The 23708-nt window shown below is 38.1% G+C and overlaps 1 protein-coding gene and 1 pseudogene across 1 annotated transcript in view; both read right to left on the reverse strand.

Moving 5' to 3' along the window:
• Positions 1-23708, reverse strand: part of UBR5 (ubiquitin protein ligase E3 component n-recognin 5) — a 138201-nt gene that overhangs the window by 27431 nt on the left and 87062 nt on the right. Inside the window, exons 25-38 of the mRNA XM_007463255.1 lie at positions 23461-23584; positions 17881-17978; positions 16922-17070; positions 16336-16427; positions 10599-10745; positions 10387-10505; positions 10171-10297; positions 9955-10084; positions 8468-8628; positions 8108-8347; positions 2738-2861; positions 2015-2126; positions 924-1055; positions 288-545 (exon numbers count right to left, since the gene is read on the reverse strand). Coding sequence (XP_007463317.1) covers positions 288-545; positions 924-1055; positions 2015-2126; positions 2738-2861; positions 8108-8347; positions 8468-8628; positions 9955-10084; positions 10171-10297; positions 10387-10505; positions 10599-10745; positions 16336-16427; positions 16922-17070; positions 17881-17978; positions 23461-23584 — 2013 coding nt within the window. The remainder of the gene's footprint in view (positions 1-287; positions 546-923; positions 1056-2014; positions 2127-2737; positions 2862-8107; positions 8348-8467; positions 8629-9954; positions 10085-10170; positions 10298-10386; positions 10506-10598; positions 10746-16335; positions 16428-16921; positions 17071-17880; positions 17979-23460; positions 23585-23708) is intronic.
• LOC103087847 (peptidyl-prolyl cis-trans isomerase D pseudogene) lies at positions 5362-5971 on the reverse strand (annotated as a pseudogene).

Genomic DNA, 23708 nt, shown 5'->3' on the forward strand with positions numbered 1-23708 from the left:
TGCTGAACTTGCTATAAGGGAAAAAAAAAAGGACAACCATAATAAGCTAATGTTAGTTGCTAACTGTGTTTCACTAACACTGTATATATTTAAATAAACTAAAAAATCAATTACATTAGTAAATGTGGTAAATGAGCATTTTCTTAAACCACACTAATTTTAGGGAAGGGAATTTTATATTTGAACTCAGCAAAACAATGGAGAACTATTCTGAAATTATTTAATTTGTTCTCTAGAGGAACATGCATAATTTTTAAACCTTAGGAACACCAAGTTTACAGACTTGCCTGCTGGTGTGGACGTGCTAGAAGGGGCTGTGCTAGCTGCCCGCTGGTGTTGGGTGTTGCGGACAGCCCACTGCATGGAACGGGGAGCTTGGGCAGCACCGTTGGCATGGGAGCTATTCGTGGTTCTCTCTAATGGCTCATCAAGCATAAAGGTCTCCTGTTCTATGTCGTCACTCTGACTACTGCTGCTATCAGAATCACTCGAGTCATTTGATTGCGAATCATCTTCAGAAAAGAAGGCAGGAACACTGCTCGCACCTAAGTTTTTAATTTTTAAAACCAAAATCATTGTGAGTTTGTTGATATCTAAAATTACAGTGTACCCCCTCATTCAGGAAAATATACATATTAAACAGAATGCCAGACTGTATCCAATAGTCCACAAAACCCATCACTGAAATAGTTTAACTAGAACTCTTAAATGAACCTTAGAAATAATCCATTATTTAAAAACCAGAAAAGCAAAAAAAAAGTCATTGAAATAATAATCTTCTTCACTAATATCTATGGAGAAATGGATGAAGTTAATAAAAGGGTTAGCTACCCCTGTGCATATTATACTGAGCACAGTTTAACCAATTCTACACACACAGCCTTAGTTATAAGCAAGAAAGTTGCTAAGAGAAGGTAACATACCTGCTTCTGAGCCAGCAGTTGCTGCAGTGACAACACTTCTACGCCCACTAGCATTATCTTGGTTGCTATGGTTACTTTCACTGTCACTTTCTGTTTCAGCTGCTGCTAACAAGTCCAGCTCCATATCACTCCCTAGCAAATATATTTAAATAATAAGAAAAGGTACAAACTCACTGAATCAAGTTAGGCTGATAAGCTAGAATATCGTATGGGTGGGAACTGGGAGGGGTCGGGGGGACGAAGAGAGAAGTGATAACTACTAGAGTATGCACGACTGCCTGCTTAGCAGAAGAATGACTAGGTAAATTATGGTACTCAGTAGACACAGATTCAAAATCTGGCCTGCACAGCCTTAGGTAAAAAATGTTAGGCAGGAGGACTCCAGCCAGTGGGCAGAGCTCTGGTAGCTCCACTGTTCCATTTTCATCTGTTTTACATATTGGGATTCCAAGAGGGGAAGGTTAAACATGTGTATCCTTTGTACTTCACATACACGTCAAAACATATTACGTTATAAATTTTCAACATGTACAGTTCGTTGTATGTCAATTATACCTCAATAAAGCTGATCCTCAAAAGTCCATCCTATGGCTACTAATAAGAATGGTTATGATGACTATGTAGCAAAAAGGCCAAAGTCAAAAAAAACAAAGTAAAAAAAGCTTACACATACAATGTCTAAAAGACATGCATGGGAATGGGGCAGTACAGGGGAGGACTGAAAGTAAAAATACAAACTGTTAGCATCTGGGTGGGATTATGGGTTATTTGTTTTCCTTTTCTCTAATTTTCAAATGTTATGTGGTTATGATTATTTTAATTTCTAAAAGCCTTTTAAGAAGAAAGTGTGAACCAAAAGGTAAAAGGAAGGAGGATAAATTATTTTCTACATGTAAATATATAAAAGTATATATATTTATGTTTACATATGTATATAGGTACCTCCTCAAATTCTGACAGATACTACAGAATCCCCTGGCAGAAATATGATGAACATTTCACTACACATCAAATACACTTTTCTCTCTATTAATATCTCTTAAAAGTACCCGACTTTCTCATACTGAATAATTTCTCAAATAACTGCATACCGTCTTCATCATGCTCATCGTGTTGTCCCTCTGCCTCAGCATTCTCTTCTCCGTGTTCTTCCTGTTCATCATGATGATCCTCTTCTCCAGCCACACCCTCCACCACCTCAACCTAAATCCAGATCTTATTGTAGACAATCAAAGTACATAATAAACCCACTTCTCTACCAGTACTCCTCCACAGCATTTAGTAAACTAAAATACAAAGATCCCTAACTATAGGGAATTGTAACACTAAGCAGTTTTCAAAATTTTCAGTTGCTAGTGATAATTTGGTATCAAAAATTATGCCCACATATCCCATACACAGAATCTTAAAATTAGAACTATAAAAATTACATTGGGAATATATGCTTTTTAAAAACTTCTGCAATTATAAAACTTATATAATATGCAGTACCCTGTCTACCTTCGAATACATTGCACAAAACTACTAAAACCTCTTTTAACACTGAGAATATCTTTTCTATGAACCCTTAAGTAGAACAAGTTTATGTTTCTAATTTTTTATTATCCAGTAAATCAAGGATTACTAACATATTTTAAGATGTATAACCACAAATGAGAACATATAACAAAAGTCTAAACGGTGGAAGCATATACATGTAAGCTATTATTACTAATAGTAGTTTATTAGCTATTACTAAACTTCTTGTGACTACTTTCCCCTTCCCTCCCAAATAAAGGCCTCTCATCTACCACAATTAAAACAATTAAAACCACCTCTTCCACATCTGCCGAAACAATATCGTCCTGTTCTTCATCTCTGCCCCGAACAGGCTGTGACTGGCTGATGCGCCTCTGCTGTGGATTCCGGATGATGTAGGACGACTGAGATTGACTGGAGCTGTAAGGAATCAGGTTATGAGCATACTGCTGCCACACCTCTGATATACAGCTCAGACGTTTATGCTTCTCAGTGTTACTCAACGTGATTCACTTGCTAGGATGCCGTTTTAAATCTGACCTAAAATTTCTTAGAAACCAACAATAATTAATCTATGGTATATCAGATAATATGAACCCCAAAGAAATCATTTTACCAGAGATTTAACTTATAAATCTCAAAATTGTTTTTACTTTTTAGTAAGTCATTTCAAATCTGTGTTAATGCACATACATTTATGAGTCCTTCCCACTGTAGTATTTCTATGGGGAAAATTTTTCCTTTTCCACTGTTAAACCTTTCAACTTCCAAAGGCTCTGATAGCAGCATTCATCCACTAACGTAAGTGTGCTTATTACAAGTAACCTACTCTTTTTAAAAGACTCGACTGACATGACCTACTTTGCATCAGCTTACTAACCACTGACTTGCTGATGAGTATTGGGGAAAAAATAAGGTCAAAAGTATGATTTTAAAATAGAATCGTAACAAAAGATGATCGGTGGCAAAAGTTTCACTTTCTTAAAAATGTGACTTGGAAACAGCCAAGTATGGACAGATGCCTTTGTTATATATAAAAGAGGAGAACCAGAGAATGCAGTTTAAAATGCTGGTCAGAGACCAGAAGATTGTTGTTTAATAACCCTGTGACCTAACTATTATACTTTATTTATAGATTAAGAAACACAGTCTAAAAGATGAAAGGACCTTTAAGTGTTTACACTGATAGTGTTCTTTCCTCACCTCAGCAGCTCTGAGAAATGAAAATCAAACCAGTTACACGTGAAAAGTCAACTTAGACACTCTGCTTTCAAATAAACAGAAATTTGCTGTTTAATACTAGAAATTTAAGTAACTGGTAATTCAGAGACAGTGGGTTGAAGAGGCTAAAAGAAAATCTGAAGAGATAACACATGGTAACTGGTCTTAATTCGGTGATCACTTTATAAAGTATAAATATATCAAATCACTGTGTTGTATACCCAAAACTAATATATTAATATTTTTGAAAAAGGGAAAATATAAACAGATACGGATATTTCCAAGCACTAAGATTCCAACATTTTCAATATTAAAAAATAAAAGTCATAATTATGTCAAGCCACAGTCAATGAGTATTTCTTCTTTAAAAAAACATCCTGGAACAAACATCCACAAGACCAACAGTATTCTCAAAGTAGTTACTTTAGGAAGCTATGAACTTAGTAGGTAGGATACCGCCAATACACAGAACATACTGTAACTCCCCATTTAGAAATGAGCTTCAGTTTTCTTCACACCATGATTTAATTTCTTCCCCACTTCCTGCCACAATGAAGCACCACAGTCCTGAAATCCAGTCTAACAGAAGTTGTTAAAATACTTTCAAGTTTTGGGGACTCCTATTTCCAGCAGTTTGCCAGATTGTGCAGAGAAATCCCTCTTGCTACAGAACAGCTAAAAATACTAAATAAAATATTTAAACAAAAACAAAGCACAACTATCCTAGTGATAATGGTGCCACCATTTGCACCAGAGGTATCTGCTGATGTCTCTTAGGCTAGAGTTTCAGGAGCCATAGATTTTACAGGAAAAGGTCTGGGGTCTAAGCAAAACAGAAGTTACGTCATAGAAATCCCCTCTTTTGTCCCCCCCACTCACATACATAAAGCCAAATATAAATCAAGAAAGAGCAACAGGTTTCAAGAGATTTACCTACATCAGCCATGGCTAGATGGGAACAGGAAAAAGTCTCTTCAGAGAACTTCTGATTACAAGGCGGCACCTGTGAGAGTTTAGGACTGCAATTTGTGCTATGAAGTAGGGTGGGCTTCGGTATTGGTTAATCCAATGCATCAACACTATCAGTAAGCACAAAGCAGCAATTTCTCTCTCTACTCTGCCAACTAATATACAGGGATATAGGAAAAAGGAAAATATCTGTCTAGAATTACCTCCAAATCTCTATAAACTTTAATAGCTGTGTGACATTGAACAAATTATCTAACTGCTCTGAGCCTCAGTTTCCTCACTTCTAAAATTAGGATGGTAGTGGGTATCTATTAGTTATTGGGAAAATTAAAAACAGATTTTAGATTATTTAGATGAAATACATATATGATGCTTAAGAAAGTTCCTCGAGTTCATACTAAAATTTCAGTAACCGCTGTTATTATGAGTCGTGGTTCTCTTTTTCTTTTTTAAAGTTTTCATCTATTTATTAAAACAAGATGTGTCTAGGAGTTTAAAATACACTGGACACCATTATCCTTTGTGAGTAATGCAGAGAGCCATTTAAAACGAAATCAACTTCACCATATTTTGTAACACTGTTCTTATTAAGAGTGAATCCCTACCCATATTCCTAGACTGTAAACAATGGTAGAACACATTAGGGATCATACATAATAGATAAAACCCTTAAATTGTCTTTATTTGCTTTATACAATCAATGCATATTTAAGCAAAACTGAATTCCTTATTAAGCAAACATTTTTGCATAAGCTGCCTTCTCTTTCTCTTTCTCTTTCTGTGCCTTTATCTTTTGCTTGACTTTCAGCAATTCTGCCTGGATAGCTTTATCCTCTGGTGCTATCTCCTGAGCTTTCTTAAGATCAGCCAATGCTTGATCATATTTCTTTTAGTTCTTTCCATCCTTGGGCTCTACGGTACGGTGTTTCGGTATTTGCTGGATCTATTTCAAGGGCCTCCAAACAACTGTCGACTCCTCCCTGCCAATCGGACATCTTCAGTTTGCAAGCGCTGATATTCAGCACACAGCTCAGAGCGACAGGCTGTAGCTTTGCTCTACTTGTGTTCTCAGCAGCAGCCTTCGAGCCTTCCACATACCTTAAAACTTTTGTGTATTTTTTAATGGCCATCTCCCAGTTCTGGGATTTGAAAAAAGTGCTTCCAATGTTTTTTAAGTCTTCCATTATTAATAAAATTTTGTCTAAATCTTTTAAATCTATGTCTGCATCCTTGGGGAAGTCTGGATGACTGTCACCAGCTCCATCCTTTGGAAATATTCCCCAATCATCCCCTCCCTTCAGTTCTCTGCATTCTGCAATAACGCACCATTTGGCAGGTAGAGTAGAAACAGATTAATGAATAAAGGACAGAAGAGTTTTAAAGAGGTGGAGGGAAGCAACATAAAAAGCAAAGCTATTCAACTCAAGACTTTACACTCAACAGAGTGATATACACCAGCAGTCCCCAACCCCTGGGCCGAGCACCACTCCTGGTCCGCGTGGCCTTTTAGGAACCGGGCCGAACAGCAGGAGGGGGGCAGGGAGTAAGCAAAGCTTCATCTGGGGCTCCCCACTGCTCGAATTACCGCCTGAACCATCCCCCCCAACTCCCACTACCGGTCCATAGAAAAACTGTCTTCCGTGAAACCGGTGCCTGGTGCCAGAAAGGTTGGGGACCGCTGATATACACGATCTACCATCCAAGATATGGGAAATCCCAAAGACTGGTCAAGTGTGTACTTTTTAAATACATTCTTGGAACACTGGTGAAAATACACCCTTATGAGGAGTGATTGTACTTTATTACAATGAAGGACTTCTATATTATATCAACAGTTATAGAAAACATTAGCACTATTATCTCTTGATGATCATGAGACCTTCTGGGAAGACATCAGAGATCGGCCAAAGAACCAACCAAGAATGAAGAGGAAAGTTTAAGAGTGCACAGTATTTTAATAAAACGACTAAGAAGCAGGGCAAGCTGACAAAAAGTCTTGAAAACAGTAGGAACAGGCTATGGGCATTGTTTATAGATGAGATGATCCCAAAATCTGTTCAACAGATAGAAATTTTTATGTTCTAGAACAAAACCAAGGGAAGGGTACAAAGAATTCACAAGGTGATACCACATAAGTAATTGGGGGGCTCCTCACAGGGGATCAGGATCAGAAGCATCACACGGAACACAGAGAGGTTCTGCTAGCAGAACCACTGCATAATGAGATATGTTTGCAAGTCTGAAAACATATAGCTTGATTTATTACAGTTTTCAGCAAATCCTGGAAGTATATCAGTGACAAGGCTACCACTGGAGAACTTTTATAGACAAACATGGACTTTAGATTCCAGGGTGTCCTAGGAGACCAGACAATAAAGGCAAAGTTGGGATACATACTGGCATATGTAGTAATAATGAGAATAATGAGAGGAAGCAGACACTCAACAACAACACAGACGAAAACCAAAGAACAAGTCTTGGGAAATGGCCCAAATACTAAACAAGGGCTTTATTAACACACAGTTGTTTTCCAGAAAAGAGGAATAAGGGTCTTCAGCTCCAAAAGATCCTTATTAAAACACTAGTAACACACGCACACAGTAACAAAATCAGACTTGAGAAAACCAAATAAAATAAACAAATATTTGTGAAAGATCTCTAAAACCTTGCAACTCAGAAGTGTGGCCCCTAAAGCAGAAGTATTGGCACTGTCCTACCTGAAAGTTCCTAAGAAATACAGAATCTCAGGCCCCACACAGACCTCCAGAATCAGCCTCTGCATTTTAATAAGATACCCAGGTGATTTGCATGCATATTAAAATTTGAGAAGCACTGTGATAAAAGACACCAGAACATTTTAGTTTCTAAACATTCTGACTCAGCAAACTTAGACCCTAGTTAGGGAAACTATCAAACAAACAGAAAAATGAGATTTAAGAATAAGTAATCTTATAACTAGAAACATTTTTATTATTGAATTGTTTTAGCCTTATCCTATATAATGTGGTTGTAGAGAATATTTCTAAATGCCACCATTCTGGTTGTTATTTAGATTATATAGTAACAAGCTGCCCCCTAACCCAAGGCTTTGGACACAGAGAAAGTTAACAAGGCTTTTCATTCTTCAGCTTGGCCTTATAGCAGAGGCTATATTTAAAGGTAAGAAAAACCAGAAAGTAATGAAGTACAGAAGTCTAAAGTAAACTTTCTTACCAGATTACTTTATTGGCATAAAAAAAAACAGTGCTTTTCCAAACAAACAAACAAAAACCCCACAACTACAGATTACTTTAGATGTGTAGACACATGTAGTTTTTAAAGTGCTTTTCACATGTTCCAAACTAAGTAAAATCTTTACCATTTGTTACACAAATGATCCTGTACAGGACCTGAGTGCTTATGCAAAGGTTTTAGTAACATTTGTGACATTTCCAGAGAAAGAATTAATCAGAATCTGTTACCAGACAGAAATTTACCTGCTAGACTGATCAGATGATGGTCTTGGTGGCAGTGGTTCCACTGAAAATAATTCCTCGCTGCCTTGCATGGCATCTATGCTGGTACTTGCCAGAGTAAAAGGTGCAGTTGGACGAGCAATACCCATTCTGACAGGAACAATCAGTGACTCTGCTACATTGCACAATTCTTCTACTGCGTAAGGTAACAGTGCTTGGAATACACGCTTACATTTTCCAATTGGTTGTGGAATAAAGTTGCTAGAGCAAAAACGGAAATACAGGAATCTTCTGAATCCTTTCATATACAGAATTTTATCACTATCACAAAAAAATGTGAGCAAAATTATATAGAAGCCAAAATAAAAAAGAATGCCTTACTTTTTCTTTTTAGATGAAGCCATTTCCACACTAAGGATGACAAAAACTCTCGCAACTGATCGCAAAAACCTCATTGTCACAGCAATAGCTTCTTCTCTACGTCCCGGTGTGTATTTGTTTTGGAGTTCTTTCACTAGTGTACCTAGTAGAGTATCTAAAAGCTTTAAAAATAGTAATCCACTCTATTAATGTTGAGACATCTCGTAAGATGTTTAGACATTCATAAAGGAAAAAGTTCTAACACTTTTTCACTATTAACATTTCATAATAAAAACATCAAAATATATTTAACCAAAACAATTACAATGTCAGTGATTAATTTATGCCACATGCCCACCACCACTACGCTTGACCTACAGTGGTTCTCCAATGTCTGATTTCTTGTTTTTTAGTCTCAAACTCCTATGAATATCAATTACTATTTAGCAGAACAAAAGCTAATATATCAAATCAGAGAAAGAATATATTTCACTCAGTACAGGGTACTTACTAAAATATCAGAGTAGACTCAAATATTTATATTAATATATTCATAATCCCATCCCTCTCACTTAACCATTATTACTTTCTAGTCGCATTTCTACACATGGTGTATCATAAAGTTACTAATTACAGAGAACACCCAATTCCACGTTGTTTTCCCTGTTGTTTTTAAAATGTTACTTAAAATAACCTTTATTTTTAAATCACTGCATTACATTTCAGTAAGTGGTTGACTTGAGTCAACAGTCCTCTATTATCGGATCCATAAAAGTATTTCTGTTTTTCAATTTTGTATTATTCTGTGACACATCTTTTTCCTTCTCATATTGTAGATTATTTCTTTATGAAAACTTCTGAGGGCAATGTTAGTTTTATGGCTCTTGACACTGACAAGTTGTTTTCCAAAGGAGTACCAAATGCAATGCCACCTCATCAGTGTCCAAGTCTCATCAGCACTGGGTTTTATAGTTTATATTCTTTTCTAATTTCACAGCAAAAAGAGATATTTAAAAAAAATTCGCACCAAGTTACTATTAATCTTGAACACTGCTTCATACATTTTTATACTGTTGTTTTGTTTTGTTTTGTTTTGTTTGCAGTACGCAGGCCTCTCACTGTTGTGGCCTCTCCCGTTGCAGAGCACAGGCTCAGCGGCCATGGCTCACGGGCCCAGCCACTCCGCGGCATGTGGCATCTTCCCGGACCGGGGCACAAACCCGTGTCCCCTGCATCGGCAGGCGGACTCTCAACCACTGCGCCACCAGGGAAGCCCTATGCTGTTGTATTTTTAATACACTCTAGGATTTTTATTTAGAATGAAAGAAGGAGCTTTCATTGATTGATCTAAAATGAGAAATTTAAATCACCCCCAAAATTCCATTCCCCTTAATGTACTATTTAATTAGAGCTTAGTGGTACTTGGGAGCTTGATTAGTAAAATTACGGGAAACTATGTAAGAAAACATCCTTTCATGTGCTTGTAAATAATTATTCAAAGGACTTACCAAAATATCTGCTGTACACTTGACTATAAGGCAGTGAGTGAAACAGTCCAACCGAATTGTGCCACTTTGCTGATTGAGGTATACTTGCTCTTCTGGCAAAAGATGGCCTATCCTGCTGCTGGCACTGAGACTTGAGGGGAAAGAAAGAACGCACTGTAATCGCCTACACTAATGTGGGAAATAAATAACTCTAAAAAAATTTTAATGAATACATACGGGTCTTTATTCTCCTGTGACCCAAACATAATCATAGATTTCAAAGCATTCCAGTCCTGTAGAACACGCTCCAAGGCAAGCTGGGCAAATCTTGGGGGTTCTAAATCATGATCAGGCATATCTGAATCTAAAAAGAAAAAGAAAAAGTAATAGTGGGTAAGGCAGAAATAAACATACCGCTTTTCCTATTATGTCATAACTGTCAAATTAACTCACCTTCAGGATTGGCTGTTTTTCGGTTACGATCCTCCCTGATTCGAGGAGGTCTGTACTGGCAATGCTCTACTGTCTGCCTCGCAACTGTCTGCACTAAAAAGAGTAAGAGGTGCTCTCCCCTGCAAAACAGCACATTGTTATGAGGAGGGGGAGAGGCTACTTACCTATGCCGTGCTTTTACAACTCAATGTCCTAAAAAGCCCACTACTTGCCTGCTATTTGGCAGAGTGACCAAATTAGTAGCAGTGAGCAGGCGATAAAGTAGATCAAGCCGAGCAGATTTCTGTCCAGCAATTAGAGTTTTACATTTACACTTCTCCCAGCAATCACAATAGGCTGTTGGTGATGTCCGTTTGAGTCTAGAAAGAATTCATACACAAGTACAAAAACAGAAATTGTTTTTAAAATACAAAAGTCTATATTGAAATTACAGAGGCGTAACTCATTAAAACTCAACAGAACCCTGTTAACTTTTAAATGCAAAGTGTAACTGTTCACACAACAAATAGGATTACTTTAGTGGTGTAAAGTCTGTAAAGCAACACATGAGAAGAGGTATCTTAACTGTCTTGTCAAACACCACTGTAGCATCTAGCACACTGAGTACACCTAGTAAGCATTCAGTAAGTAAGGTGGTTCTCACTTTCAGATATTTAAAACAAGGAAGACAAATTATTAGTCAAAATTCAAGATGGTGGAGGAGTATGACATGGAGATCACCTTCCTCCCCACAAATACATCAGAAATACATCTACATGTGGAACAACGGCTACAGAACACCTACAGAACACCTACTGAACACTGGCAGAAGACCTCAGACCTCCCAAAAGGCAAGAAACTCCCCAAGTACCCGGGTAGGGCAAAAGAGAAAAGGAAAAAGAGAGACAAAAGAATAGGGACGGGACCTGCACCAGTGGAAGGGAGCTGTGAAGGGGGAAAAGTTTCCACACACTAGGAATTCACAGGCAGAGACGGGGGTGGCGGAGGGGGGAAGCCTCAGAGCCACAGAGGAGAGCGCAGCAACAGGGGTGTGGAGGGCAAAGTGGATTCCCGCACAGAGGATTGGTGCCGACCAGCACTCACCAGCCTGAGAGGCTTGTGTGCTAAGCCGCCGGGGCAGGCGGGGGCTGGGAGCTGAGGCTTGGGCTTCAGAGGTCAGATCCCAGGGAGAGGACTGGGGTTGGCAACGTGACCACAGCCTGAAGGGGACTAGTGCGCCACAGCTAGCCAGGAGGGAGTCCGGGAAAAAGGCTGGAACTGCCTAAGAGGCAAGAAACCATTGTTTCGTGGTGCGCAAGGAGAGGGGATTCAGAGCACCGCCTAAACAAGCTTCAGAGAAGGGTGCGAACCGCAGCTATCAGCACAGACCCCAAAGAAGCGCATGGGACGCTAAGGCTGCTGCTGCAGCCACCAAGAAGCCTGTGTGCAAGCACAGGTCACTGTCCACACCTCCCCTCCCGGGAACCTGTGCAACCCGCCACTGCCAGGGTCCCGTGATCCAGGGACAACTTCCCCGGGAGAACACACAGCACACCTCAGGCTGTTACAACGTCACCCTGGCCTCTGCCACCGCAGGAGAGCCCCGCACTCCATACCCCTCCCTGCCCCCAGACTGAGTGAGCCGGAGCCCCCTAATCAGCTGCTCCTTTAACCCCGTCCTGTCTGGGTGGGGAACAGACGCCCTCAGGCGACCTACACGCAGAGGCGGAGCCAAATCCAAAGCAGAACCCCAGGAGCTGCGCGGAAAAAAAAGAAGAGAAAGGGAAATCTCTCCCAGCAGCCTCAGGAGCAGCGGATTAAATCTCCACAATCAACATGATGTACCCTGCATTTCTGGAATACCTGAATAGACAACGAATCATCCCAAATTGAGATGGTGGACTTTGGAAGCAACGACATATATATTTTTTTCCCTTTTTCTCTTTTTGTGAGTGTGTATGTGTATGCACCTTTGTGTGATTTTGTCTGTATAGCTCTGCTTTTACCATTTGTCCTAGGGTTCTGTCCGTTTTTGTTTTTGTATAGTTTTTAGCACTTGTCATTGTTGGTGGATTTGGTTTTTGGTTTGGTTGCTCTCTTCTTTCTTTTTTTAATTACTTTAAAATTTTTTTCTTTTTAATAATTTTCAAAATTATTTTAATAATTTCTTTCTTTCTTTCTTTCTTTTTCTCCCTTTTCTTCTGAGCCATGGGGCTGATAGGGTCTTCGTGCTCCAGCCGGGTGTCAGGCCTGTGCCTCTGAGGTGGGAGAGCCGAGTTCCACCAGAGACCTCCCGGCTCCACGTAATATCAAACAGCAAAAGCTCTCCCGCAGATCGCCATCTCAACACTGAGACCCAGCTCCACTCAACGACCAGCAAGCCACAGTGCTGGACACCCTATGCCAAACAACTAGCAAGACAGGAACACAACCCCATCCATTAGCAGAGACGCTGCCTAAAGTCATAATAAGGTCACAGACACCCTAAAACACAGCACCAGACATGGTCCTGCCCACCAGAAAGATAACATGCAGCCTCATCTTCCAGAACACAGGCACCAGTCCCCTTGACCAGGAAGCCTACACAACCCACCAAATCAGCCTTAGCCACTGGGGGCTGACAAAAACAATGGAAACTATGAACCTGCAGCCTGTGAAAAGGAGACCCCAAACACATTAAGGTAAGCAAAATGAGAAGACAGAGAAACACACAGCAGATGAAGGAGCAAGGTAAAAACCCACCGGACCAAACAAATGAAGAGAAAATAGGCAGTCTACCTGAAAAAGAATTCACAGTAATGATAGTAAACATGATCTGAAATCTTGGAAATAGAATGGAAAAAATACAAGAAACATTTAACAAGAACCTAGAAGACCTTAAGAGCAAACAAACAATGATGAACAACACAATAAATGAAATTAAAAATTCTCTAGAAGGGATCAATAGCAGAATAACTGAGGCAGAAGAACAGATAAGTGACCTGGAAGATGAAATAGTGGAAATAACTCCTGCAGAGCAGAATAAAGAAAAAAGAATGAAAAGATTTGAGGACAGCCTCAGAGACCCCGGGGACATTAAACACACCAACATTCGAATTAAAGGGGTCCCAGAAGAAGAAAAGAAAAGAAAGGGACTGAGAAAATATTTGAGAGATTACAGTTGAAAACCTCCCTAATACGGGAAAGGAAATAGTCAATCAAGTCCAGGAAGCGCAGAGTCCCATACATGAAAAATCCATGAGAAACACGCCAAGACAAATATTAATCAAGCCATCAAAAATTAAATACAAGGAAAAAATGTTAAAAGCAACAAAAGGGAAAAGCAACAAATAACATACAAGGTAAATCCCATAAGGTTAACAGCTGATCTTTCAGCAGGGACTCTGCAAGCCAGCAGGACATAAAAGTGACAAAAGGGAAAAACCTACAACCAAGATTACTCTACCCAGCAAGGATCTCATTGAGATTTGATGGAGAAATTTAAAACCTTTACAGACAAGCGAAAGCTAAGAGAACTCAGCACCACCAAAGCAGCTTTACAACAAATGCTAAAGGAACTTCTCTAGGAAGGAAACACAAGAGAAGGAAAAGTCCTACAATAACGAACCCAAAACAATTAAGAAAATGGTAATAGGAACATATATATTGATAACTACCTTAACTGTAAATGGATTAAATGCTCCAACCAAAAGACATAGACTGGATGAATGGATACAAAAACAAGACCTGTATATGTCTATGAGAGACCCACTTCAGACCTAGGGACGCATACAGACTGAAAGTGAGGGGATCGAAAAAGATATTCCATGCAAATGGAAATCAAAAGAAAGCTGGAGTAGCAATTCTCATATCAGACAAAATTGACTTTAAAATACAGACTATTGGGCTTCCCTGGTGGCACAGTGGTTGAGAATCTGCCTGCTAATGCAGGCAACACGGGTTCAAGCCCTGGTCTGGGAAGATCCCACAAGCCGCGGAGCAACTAGGCCCGTGAGCCACAGCTACTGAGCCTGCGCGTCTGGAGCTTGTGCTCCGCAACAAGAGAGGCTGCAACAGTGAGAGGCCCGTGCACCGCGATGAAGAGTGGCCCCCGCTCGCCGCAACTAGGGAAAGCCCTCGCACAGAAACGAAGACCCAACACAGCCAAAAATAAATAAGTAAATAAATAGAGGCTTTCATTTAAAAAAATAAAATAATAAAATTTAAAAAATACAGACTATTACAAGAGACAAAGAAGGACACTACATAATGATCAAGGGATCAATCCAAGAAGAAGATATAACAATTGTAAATATTTATGTACCCAACATAGGAGCACCTCAATACATAAGGCAAATGCTAAATAGCCATAAAAGGGGAAATCGACAGTAACATAATCCTAGTAGGGGACTTTAACACCCCACTTTCACCAATGGACAGATCATCCAAAATGAAAATAAATAAGGAAACACAAGCTTTAAATGATACATTAAACAAGATGGACTTAATTGATATTTATAGGACATTCCATCCAATAACAACAGAATACACTTTCTTCTCAAGTGCTCATGGAACATTCTCCAGGACAGATCATATCTTAGGTCACAAATCAAGCCTTGGTAAATTTATGAAAATTGAAATCGTATCAAGTATCTTTTCCAACCACAACGCTATGAGACTAGCTATCAATTACAGGAAAAAATCTGTAAAAAATAAAAACACATGGAGGCTAAACAATACACTACTTAATAACCAAGAGATCACTGAAGAAATCAAAGAGGAAATCAAAAAATACCTAGAAAAAACTGACAATGAAAACACAAAGACCCAAAACCTATGGGATGCAGCAAAAGTGGTTCTAAGAGGGATGTTTATAGCAATACAATCCTACCTCAAGAAACAAGAAACATCTCAAATAAACAACCTAAGCTTACACCTAAAGCAATTAGAGAAAGAAGAACAACAACAAAAAAAAACCCCCAAAGTTAGCAGAAGGAAAGAAATCATAAAGATCAGATCAGAAGTAAATGAAAAAGAAATGAAGGAAACGATAGCAAAGATCAATAAAACTAAAAGCTGGTCCTTAGGGAAGATAAAATTGATAAGCCGTTAGCCAGACTCATCACAAAAAAACGGGAGAAGACTCAAATCAATAGAATTAGAAATGAAAAAGGAACAGTAACAACTGACACTGCAGAAATACAAAGGATCATGAGAGATGACTACAAGCAACTATATGCCAATAAAATGGACAACCTCGAAGAAACGGACATATTCTTAGAAAAGCACAACCTTCCAAGACTGAACCAGGAAGAAATAGAAAATATGAACAGGCCAATCACAAGCACTGAAATTGAGACTGTGATTAAAAATCTTCCAACAGGGGCTTCCCTGGTGGTGCAGTGGTTGAGAGTCCGCCTGCCGATGCAGGGGACACGGGTTCATGCCCCGGTCCGGGAAGATCCCACATGCCACGGAGCGGCTGGGCCCGTGAGCCATGGCCGCTGAGCCTGCGCGTCCGGAGCCTGTGCTCCGCAACGGGAGAGGCCCACGTACCGCAAAAAAAAAAAAAAAAAAAAAAAAAAAAAGACAAGGCACATGCCAAACCACGATTCCCTTAATGCCTTCAGTGGTTTCCTGCTAAAACACCCTACTACATGGGGGCCTGAGACTTTGGCTGGAGAACACAGACAAAAAGATTCTGTATATATGTTTCTTAAAAGACTGATTCTAGTCACAATGTATGATCACATATTTCTTGCACATTAGGCTAGTTTTATGTAAAGAGTAGAACTAGCAAACAAATATTGCAAAGTAATCTTTAAATCAAAAACTACGTTTTAATACATACAGTGGCTTAACGTGGGCAACTGAGAGAACCTCATGCTTTCTGAATTATGAAACAAAGCATGACTCAGTACAGATTATTTTAATATGGGAATATGAATCTAAGTAGTTTACAATATTAAAGAAAACTAAAGTCACACTCACTTGCAATCATGACCTTTATGACAAACCCTTGCACATTCTGTACAACAACAGAGGGACTCCAGCAAGCCACACGTACGACACTCAAAAATATCCTAAAATGAAAAGGATATACTTTTTAGAAAAATGATATGTATATCTCATCACAATAATTATTTCTGGTATTTTCTAAAACAATTCAATCACAACAACAGCAGAGCAAAATTAATGTGCTCTGGGAAACAGTCACAGATTGGTACACAAATGGGAATCAAATATTACCAGAAGGGCAAAAATAATCTGTATCATCCAAAAAAAGGCATGACAGTTATAAGATCTAAATCAAGAGCTGTGAATCAGATTATACCACCCAGCGAAGATTTCTAATTTGTATGATAGCCCGTAACTGGTGTTAACAGTCAACTCCTTTGCCTCATTTATTTAGGAATTAAATACAAATTAATTTTCTTTGGAGAATTTTATAACTCAGGAGTAAAAGGAAATACCAGACTTGCAATTCCAAAGCTAAGACCTATAACTCTAGTGATGGTCAAAGGGAAGAAAAGAAAACCTAGATAGCATAAATATAGGGAAATATAAAATAACTTACCTGGTTAATGTGCTCTGCTCCAGTCCATGTAAAACTGCAGGTATCATTACAACATAAGACATATAAAGGAGAGTCATCAGGGTTGGTACCTGGTGGGCAAACCATGCCCATAAATACATCTTCCTCTTTTTCACTTGAGGACACTTCAGCTAAAAAGATTAAAAACATAATAGTTCATACATCAAGAAAAGACTTACAGCCATCTACTACTCCTTTCCTCAAATGGAAAAGCTCTAACATTTACACAGTATAAATAAGAAACTACTATATATTAATAAAATAAATTGACATACAAAGTCAAAAATGCAAGGAAATCCAGTCAATTCTGGTGCAAAGTAAAGCAAAGCATAATTATATCATAACCACATATGAGGACAATACAAATACACCAAACATCAGCCTTCTGAGTCATTAGCTCTATGTCATGCAGTTAAGATTCAAGTTCTAGCTCTACTTAACAAGTTATAGACAATCACATAATTTATTCATAGCCAGTATTTTTTGAAAGATAACTACTAAATCTTTTAAAGGCTGGTTGGCAGGAACTGATATTCCTTAATACTTTCTGTTAGGCAGTAAATCCAAGTCAGAAAGAACAGTAAGATTTCTGGCCTGTTCTTTCCATAAAATTTTATCACTAACACGAATTAACATGTGGACAGGTTCTAAGAGTAATCCATCTTTACTTTCAAAAGGTTAATCATTACACAATCCATTATGGAATTTTTTTTTAAGTTAAGGAAGTTTACACCAGCTGCTTTTTGATGGAAAGTTAGAAGGTACAATATGCTTGAAAAAAGTATAAACATATGAATTTCATACAAATAAGTAAAAGAATTATCTTGATAGTTTCTAATCAGTATCATTTCCATATACAGAAATTAGGCTTGAATAATTACAGAAGAGAATCTATTCAAATTACAAAATAAGCAACCCTTTTAGAACTTGAAATAAATTACCTTTTGCAATTTTCTGGGCTGTTTCTAAAATGGTAATTGCAGCAGGATAAGCTCGGCCACTTACAGCTGACATAAATGGGGTCATACCTCTTGCATCCCTAAAATGAGAAAAATTGTATATAAAAATATTATCAATTATTTTCCTTCCTGATTATGAAAGTAACATATGTTCATGATGAAACAAAAAACAGTTTTGTCTTAGTAAATAATGTCTCACCATTCAAAGAAAACCATCAGTGGTATTTTCTGGCCTCATATTACCTCACTTAAAGCCACTTCGTGGAACCTCTGTCTCTCTAAACCATGCTCTACTTTCTTGGCTTTAGTGACACCAAAGAATAGACCAGCAAGGGCTCTGGAGTAAATTCATACTTTCTAGACGTGAGCATAGTAACAGGCTCTATCTCAAGCAATTGTGAGGAGGATCATATGAATTATTACTTAAAAGGTTTCGGCACAGTACCTAGCAAAAAACAAGTATTCAGTAAGTGTTAGCTATTATTATTACGAGCTTCCTCTTTAAAATGTACTTAAACATTCTTCACTGAATTTCTATTTCCTCCCTCACATTTCCCAGAAGTCAGTCCTCAGCCATTTGTGCCTCTCTCTCTCTTCTGCCACAGCAACTACCACTTCTCTCACAATAATACGGTTCCAACACCTACACTCGTTTACTTGATAAGCCTACTTGGGATTTCCCAGTGGTATCTTACATTCAACGTGTCTAAAACTCAAATCATCTTTCTCCGCAAACCTGCTCTCTACCTGACTTATCTACGTCACCCAACAGTATCACTGTCCCAAGTAACTTCAGACAAAAATTCTGGTTCTTCACAAAGCATTCCTTCTAAAGCAATTTTTAAACTTCTGCGTCTAATCTTTCTTTTCCATTTTCAACAACTCAATAGTTCAGTTTATTACAACACACATACTAAAAAGGCTATGACAGACATATAAACATAGCCTTGACTCTGGTTTCTACTCTTGCCTATTTTCATCTCTTTTATACCACCATCTTATTACTATTCTTAAAATCCCACTTTGATACTATTACAATCTAACAAAGGCCATTATTGAGAGGATTCAAGCCCAAAGAACAGAGACCAAAGTAGTGATTTTAACCTATTTTTTTCAGATCCACTGGCTGTTGTTCTCTTCTAATCCTCCACTCTGAACTGGATGAATTACTGTTCCTCATAATATTCATTCTTCTCCATGTTGTTGTTCCCTCTTCTCCCTATTTCTCATGGTTCTACTCAAACTTCATTTTCATGAAGCTGCTGACTGTAGAATAAACACATTTCTCCCTTCTGTTTACTCCAAAACACACTTATGTGTCCCTTTAGCCAGACTCAACCAAGAAAAAAGCTCAAATAAATAAAATCAGAATTGAAAGAGAAGTTACAACCAACATCAAACAAATACAAAGGATCATAAGAGATTTACTACGAACAATTACACACCAATAAAATGGACAACTTAGAAGAAATGGATAAACTCCTAGAAACATACAATCTCCCAAGACTGAATCAGAAAGAAATAGAAAATATGAGAATGACTACCAGTAATAAAATTGAATCGGTAATTTAAAAACTCCCAACAAACAAAGGTCCATGACCAAACAGCTTCAGAGGTGAATTCTACCAAACATTTAAGGGGTTAACACCTATCCTTCTCAAACCATTCCCCAAAAAATTAAGAGGAAGAAATGCTTCCAAACTCATCCTACAAGGCCAGCATCACCTTGATACCAAAACTCAAGACATCACAAAACATTTTAATTAATTAATCAATCACAGGCCACTATCACTGATGAACAGAGATGCAAAAATCCTCAACAAAATATCGGCAAACCAAATTCAGCAATATATTGAAAGGATGATATACCATGATGAAGCAGGGAATTTATCCCAGGATGCAAGTATGGTTCAATATCCACAAATCAATCAACATGATACACCACATTAACAAACTGAAAAATAAAATTGTTATCATCACCTCAGTAGAAGCAGAGAAGGATTCTGACAGAATTCAACATCCACTTATGATAGAAACTCTCCAGAAAGTGGGTACAGAGGGAACATAACTCAACATAATAAATGCCATATATTGGCAGGCCCACAGTTAACATAATAAAAGGTGAAAAGTTGAAAGCATTTCCTCTAAGACCAGGAACAAGAAAAGGATGCCCACTCTCACCACTTTCGTTCAACAAAGTATTTTAAGGCCTAGCCACAGCAACTAGGTAAGAAAAAGAACAAAAAGGCATCCAAATTGGAAAGATGGAAGTAAAATTATCACTGTTTGTAGATGACATACACTACATATAGAAAACCCTAAAGATGCCACCCAAAAGCAATTAGAACAAATAAATGAATTGAGTAAAGTTGCAGGAAACAAAATTAATATGCAGAAATTACTGCATTTGTATACACTAAAAACAAACTATCAGAAAGAGAAATTAAGAAAACAATCCCATTTACAATCGCATCAAAAATAACAAACTACCTAGGAACACATCTAATCAAGGAGGTAGAAGATCTGTACTTGGAATATGTGGAAATACTATAAGACATTGAGGAAAGAAACTGAGGAGGACCAGAAATGGAAAAGTAAACCTTGCTCATGGATTGGAAGAATCAGTATTACTGAAAAGGACCATACTACTTACAGCAATCTACAGATTTAATGCAATCCCTATCAAAACACACATGACATTTTTCTCAGAACTAGAACAAATAATCATCAAATTTATATGGAACCATGAAAGACCCCAAAACAGCCAAAGCAATCTTGGGAAAAAAACCAAAGCTGGAGGCATCATGTTCCCTGATTTCAAACAGTACTACAAACCTGTATTAATCAAATGGTATGGTACTAGCATAAAAAAAGACACAGAGATCAATGGAACAGAAGAGAGGGCCCAGAAATGAACCCACACTTGCAAAAATAAAAAACTCAAAACACCTCTTGTACTAAACAGGGAAGGTGACATAAGGGTCAAGGCTGGGAGTCCCCCGTTCAGTAATAAAGACACATACCAGGGCTGGAATTCCAGCTATGCCACTCACTAGTTTTGTGAGCCTGGGCAAGTTAATTAACCCATGACAAAGGAGGCAAGAATATATAATCGGAAAAAAGACAGTCTCTTCTTCAATAAATAGTGTTGACAAAATTGGACAGCTAAGCTGCAAAAGCATCAAACTGGACTACTTTCTCACACCATATAAAAAAATAAATTCGAAGTGGATTAGAGACTTAAATGTATGACCTGAACCCATAAAACTCCTAAAAGAAAACACAGGCAGTATGCTCTTTGAAACTGGTCTTAGTTTTATTATTTTTGGATCTGCCTCTTCAGGCAAGGGAAACAAAAGCAAAATCAAACAAACAGGACTACATTAAACTAAAAAGTTTTTGAGGAAACCACCAACAAAATGAAAAGCCCACCTACTGGACGGAAGAAGATATTTGCCCATGATATATCCAATAAGGGATTAATATCCAAAATATACAAAGAGCTCATACAATTCAACATCAAACAACCCCAATCTGATTAAAAACTGGGCAGGAGACCTGAACAGACATTTTTCCAAAGAAGACATACGACAGATGGCCAACACACACGTGAATAGTTCAACATCACTAGTCATCAGGGAAATGCAAATCAAAACCACAATAAGATACTACCTCACATCTGTCAGAATGGCTATTATAAAAAGAGACAACAAATAACAAGTGTTGGCGAGGATGTGGAGAAAAGGGAAGCCTCTTGCAGAAACAGACTCATAGACGCAGAGAACAAACTAGTGGCTGCCAGAGGGCAGGGGGTCAGGAGCATGAGTGAAATAGGTGAGGGAGATTAAGAGGTACAAACTTCCAGTTATAAAATAAGTAAGTCATTAGGACAGCATAGGGAATATAATCAATAATATTGTAATAACTTTGTATGGTGACAGATGGTAACTACACTTATCATGGTGGTCATTTTGTAATGTAAAAAAATATCAAATCAGTATGTTGTACACCTGAAACTAACATAGTAAGTCAATTATACTTCAATAAAAAAAGAAGAAAAGGCCCTTTTCTTACTGAGTCATCTCCATGGTAAATAATTCCCAGATACATCACTTAGGAAACTGTGTTAGCAACTCTAGGAAATTCTCCTGTATCTGTAGTATAAAAAAGCAAAAAGGGCCAGTTTGATCATCTCTATACTTATCACCTAAAAGTCAGGCAAAAGAACACTGCCCCTGGGCTTCCCTGGTGGTGCAGTGGTTGAGAGTCCGCCTGCCGATGCAGGGGACACGGGTTCGTGCCCCGGCCCGGGAAGATCCCACGTGCCGCGGAGCGGCTGGGCCCGTGAGCCATGGCCGCTGAGCCTGCGCGTGCTCCGCAACGGGAGAGGCCACGGCAGGGAGAGGCCCGCGGACCACAAGAAAAAAAAAAAGAAAAAAAAAAAAAAACACTTATGGAAAAAAATGACAATTGAGAAAATAAAAACAGAAAGATATACTGTATGTATCCATATATAAACCATTTTTATCTATGCCTCAAACCACTAATAAATTATTAAGATGCTTCTGTCATAATAACTCTGTTTATAATCCAATAACTTATTTTACTAGTGTGGGGCAGCCTTCATTAAGTCATAATTTCATAAATTTGGTCATTTTCATCCAAAGGGCAGTAAGACTTAAACATGAAAACTCCCTCGCCCTCAAAGATAAAAAAACTCATAACACCTTCTTGTACTAAATAGGACATAAGGGTCAAGGCTGGGAGTCCCAGTTCTGTAATAAAGACACATACCAGGGCTGGAATTCCAGCTATGCCACTCAGTAGTTTTGCGAGCCTGGGCAAGTTAATTAACCTCTAAGCCCACTGCTGCAAATGTAAAGTGGAGATAATATTATCTACTCCAGACAGTTATATCTAGAATAAGAGTTAATGCAAGTAGAGCTTGGCACAGATTAATAACTATTATAAAAACACTCGTCATTATGAGTTTGTAAAGGAAGATAAACAATTAAGTTGCAGGTAGAGATGTAACCTATTAACGGTTAATGAGCACTTACAACAGAATACTTATCAAAAGCTCTGTATGATCTCATGATGATTCCGTAAGCCAAGATTTCCGAAGAAACCATAAGAATCATTCTTGGATTTTCACAATACAGGTTCCAGGCCCCATTTCAGACCTGCTGAGTTATACTTCTAGTGTAGAGCTTGGGGAAGAATGTGTATAATTTTTAAAGTTCTCCAGGTGACAGTGATATAACTAATTTATGGATTCAACATTTGAGAGCAACTATACTGTGATCTTTTTAACATATAAATATACACCCTCATCAAGCTAACATAAAATCAAACTGTATTCATTTAGTGTACCCTGTATTATATTGAGAAGGCCTCTTTCACTAAAGAGAGTTTACTTAGTAACACGGAAAATACAATGCTAGATTCCGATAAATTTTAAATTCAATTAAGATAATTGTTGTTCCATATGTTGCAAGATCAACTTAACAGTAAAAGGAGTAAAGCTAAATCTTCATATCAAAAATATATTAAACTTCTTACTTGGCAGAGAGGAGTTCTCGTAGATAGGGCTGTAGAACAACACTGTCACATAACAATTTTAATATAAAATGAGCGTTGGCCTTTCGATCCTTGGATTCTACTACAGATGGCTCTGTGGAAGGACCTGTAATTAAGCAGATCCATTTGGTAACAAAAGTGTTCAAAACAGAGTGAAAGACTATTCTAGAATAATATACCAAGTATCTATCAAATAAACCACCAGAAAAATATTTGAGTATTGGTAACAA

The sequence above is a fragment of the Lipotes vexillifer genome, unplaced genomic scaffold (genome assembly GCF_000442215.2).
Source record: "Lipotes vexillifer unplaced genomic scaffold, Lipotes_vexillifer_v1.1 scaffold1829, whole genome shotgun sequence".
Lineage (NCBI taxonomy): Eukaryota > Metazoa > Chordata > Mammalia > Artiodactyla > Lipotidae > Lipotes > Lipotes vexillifer.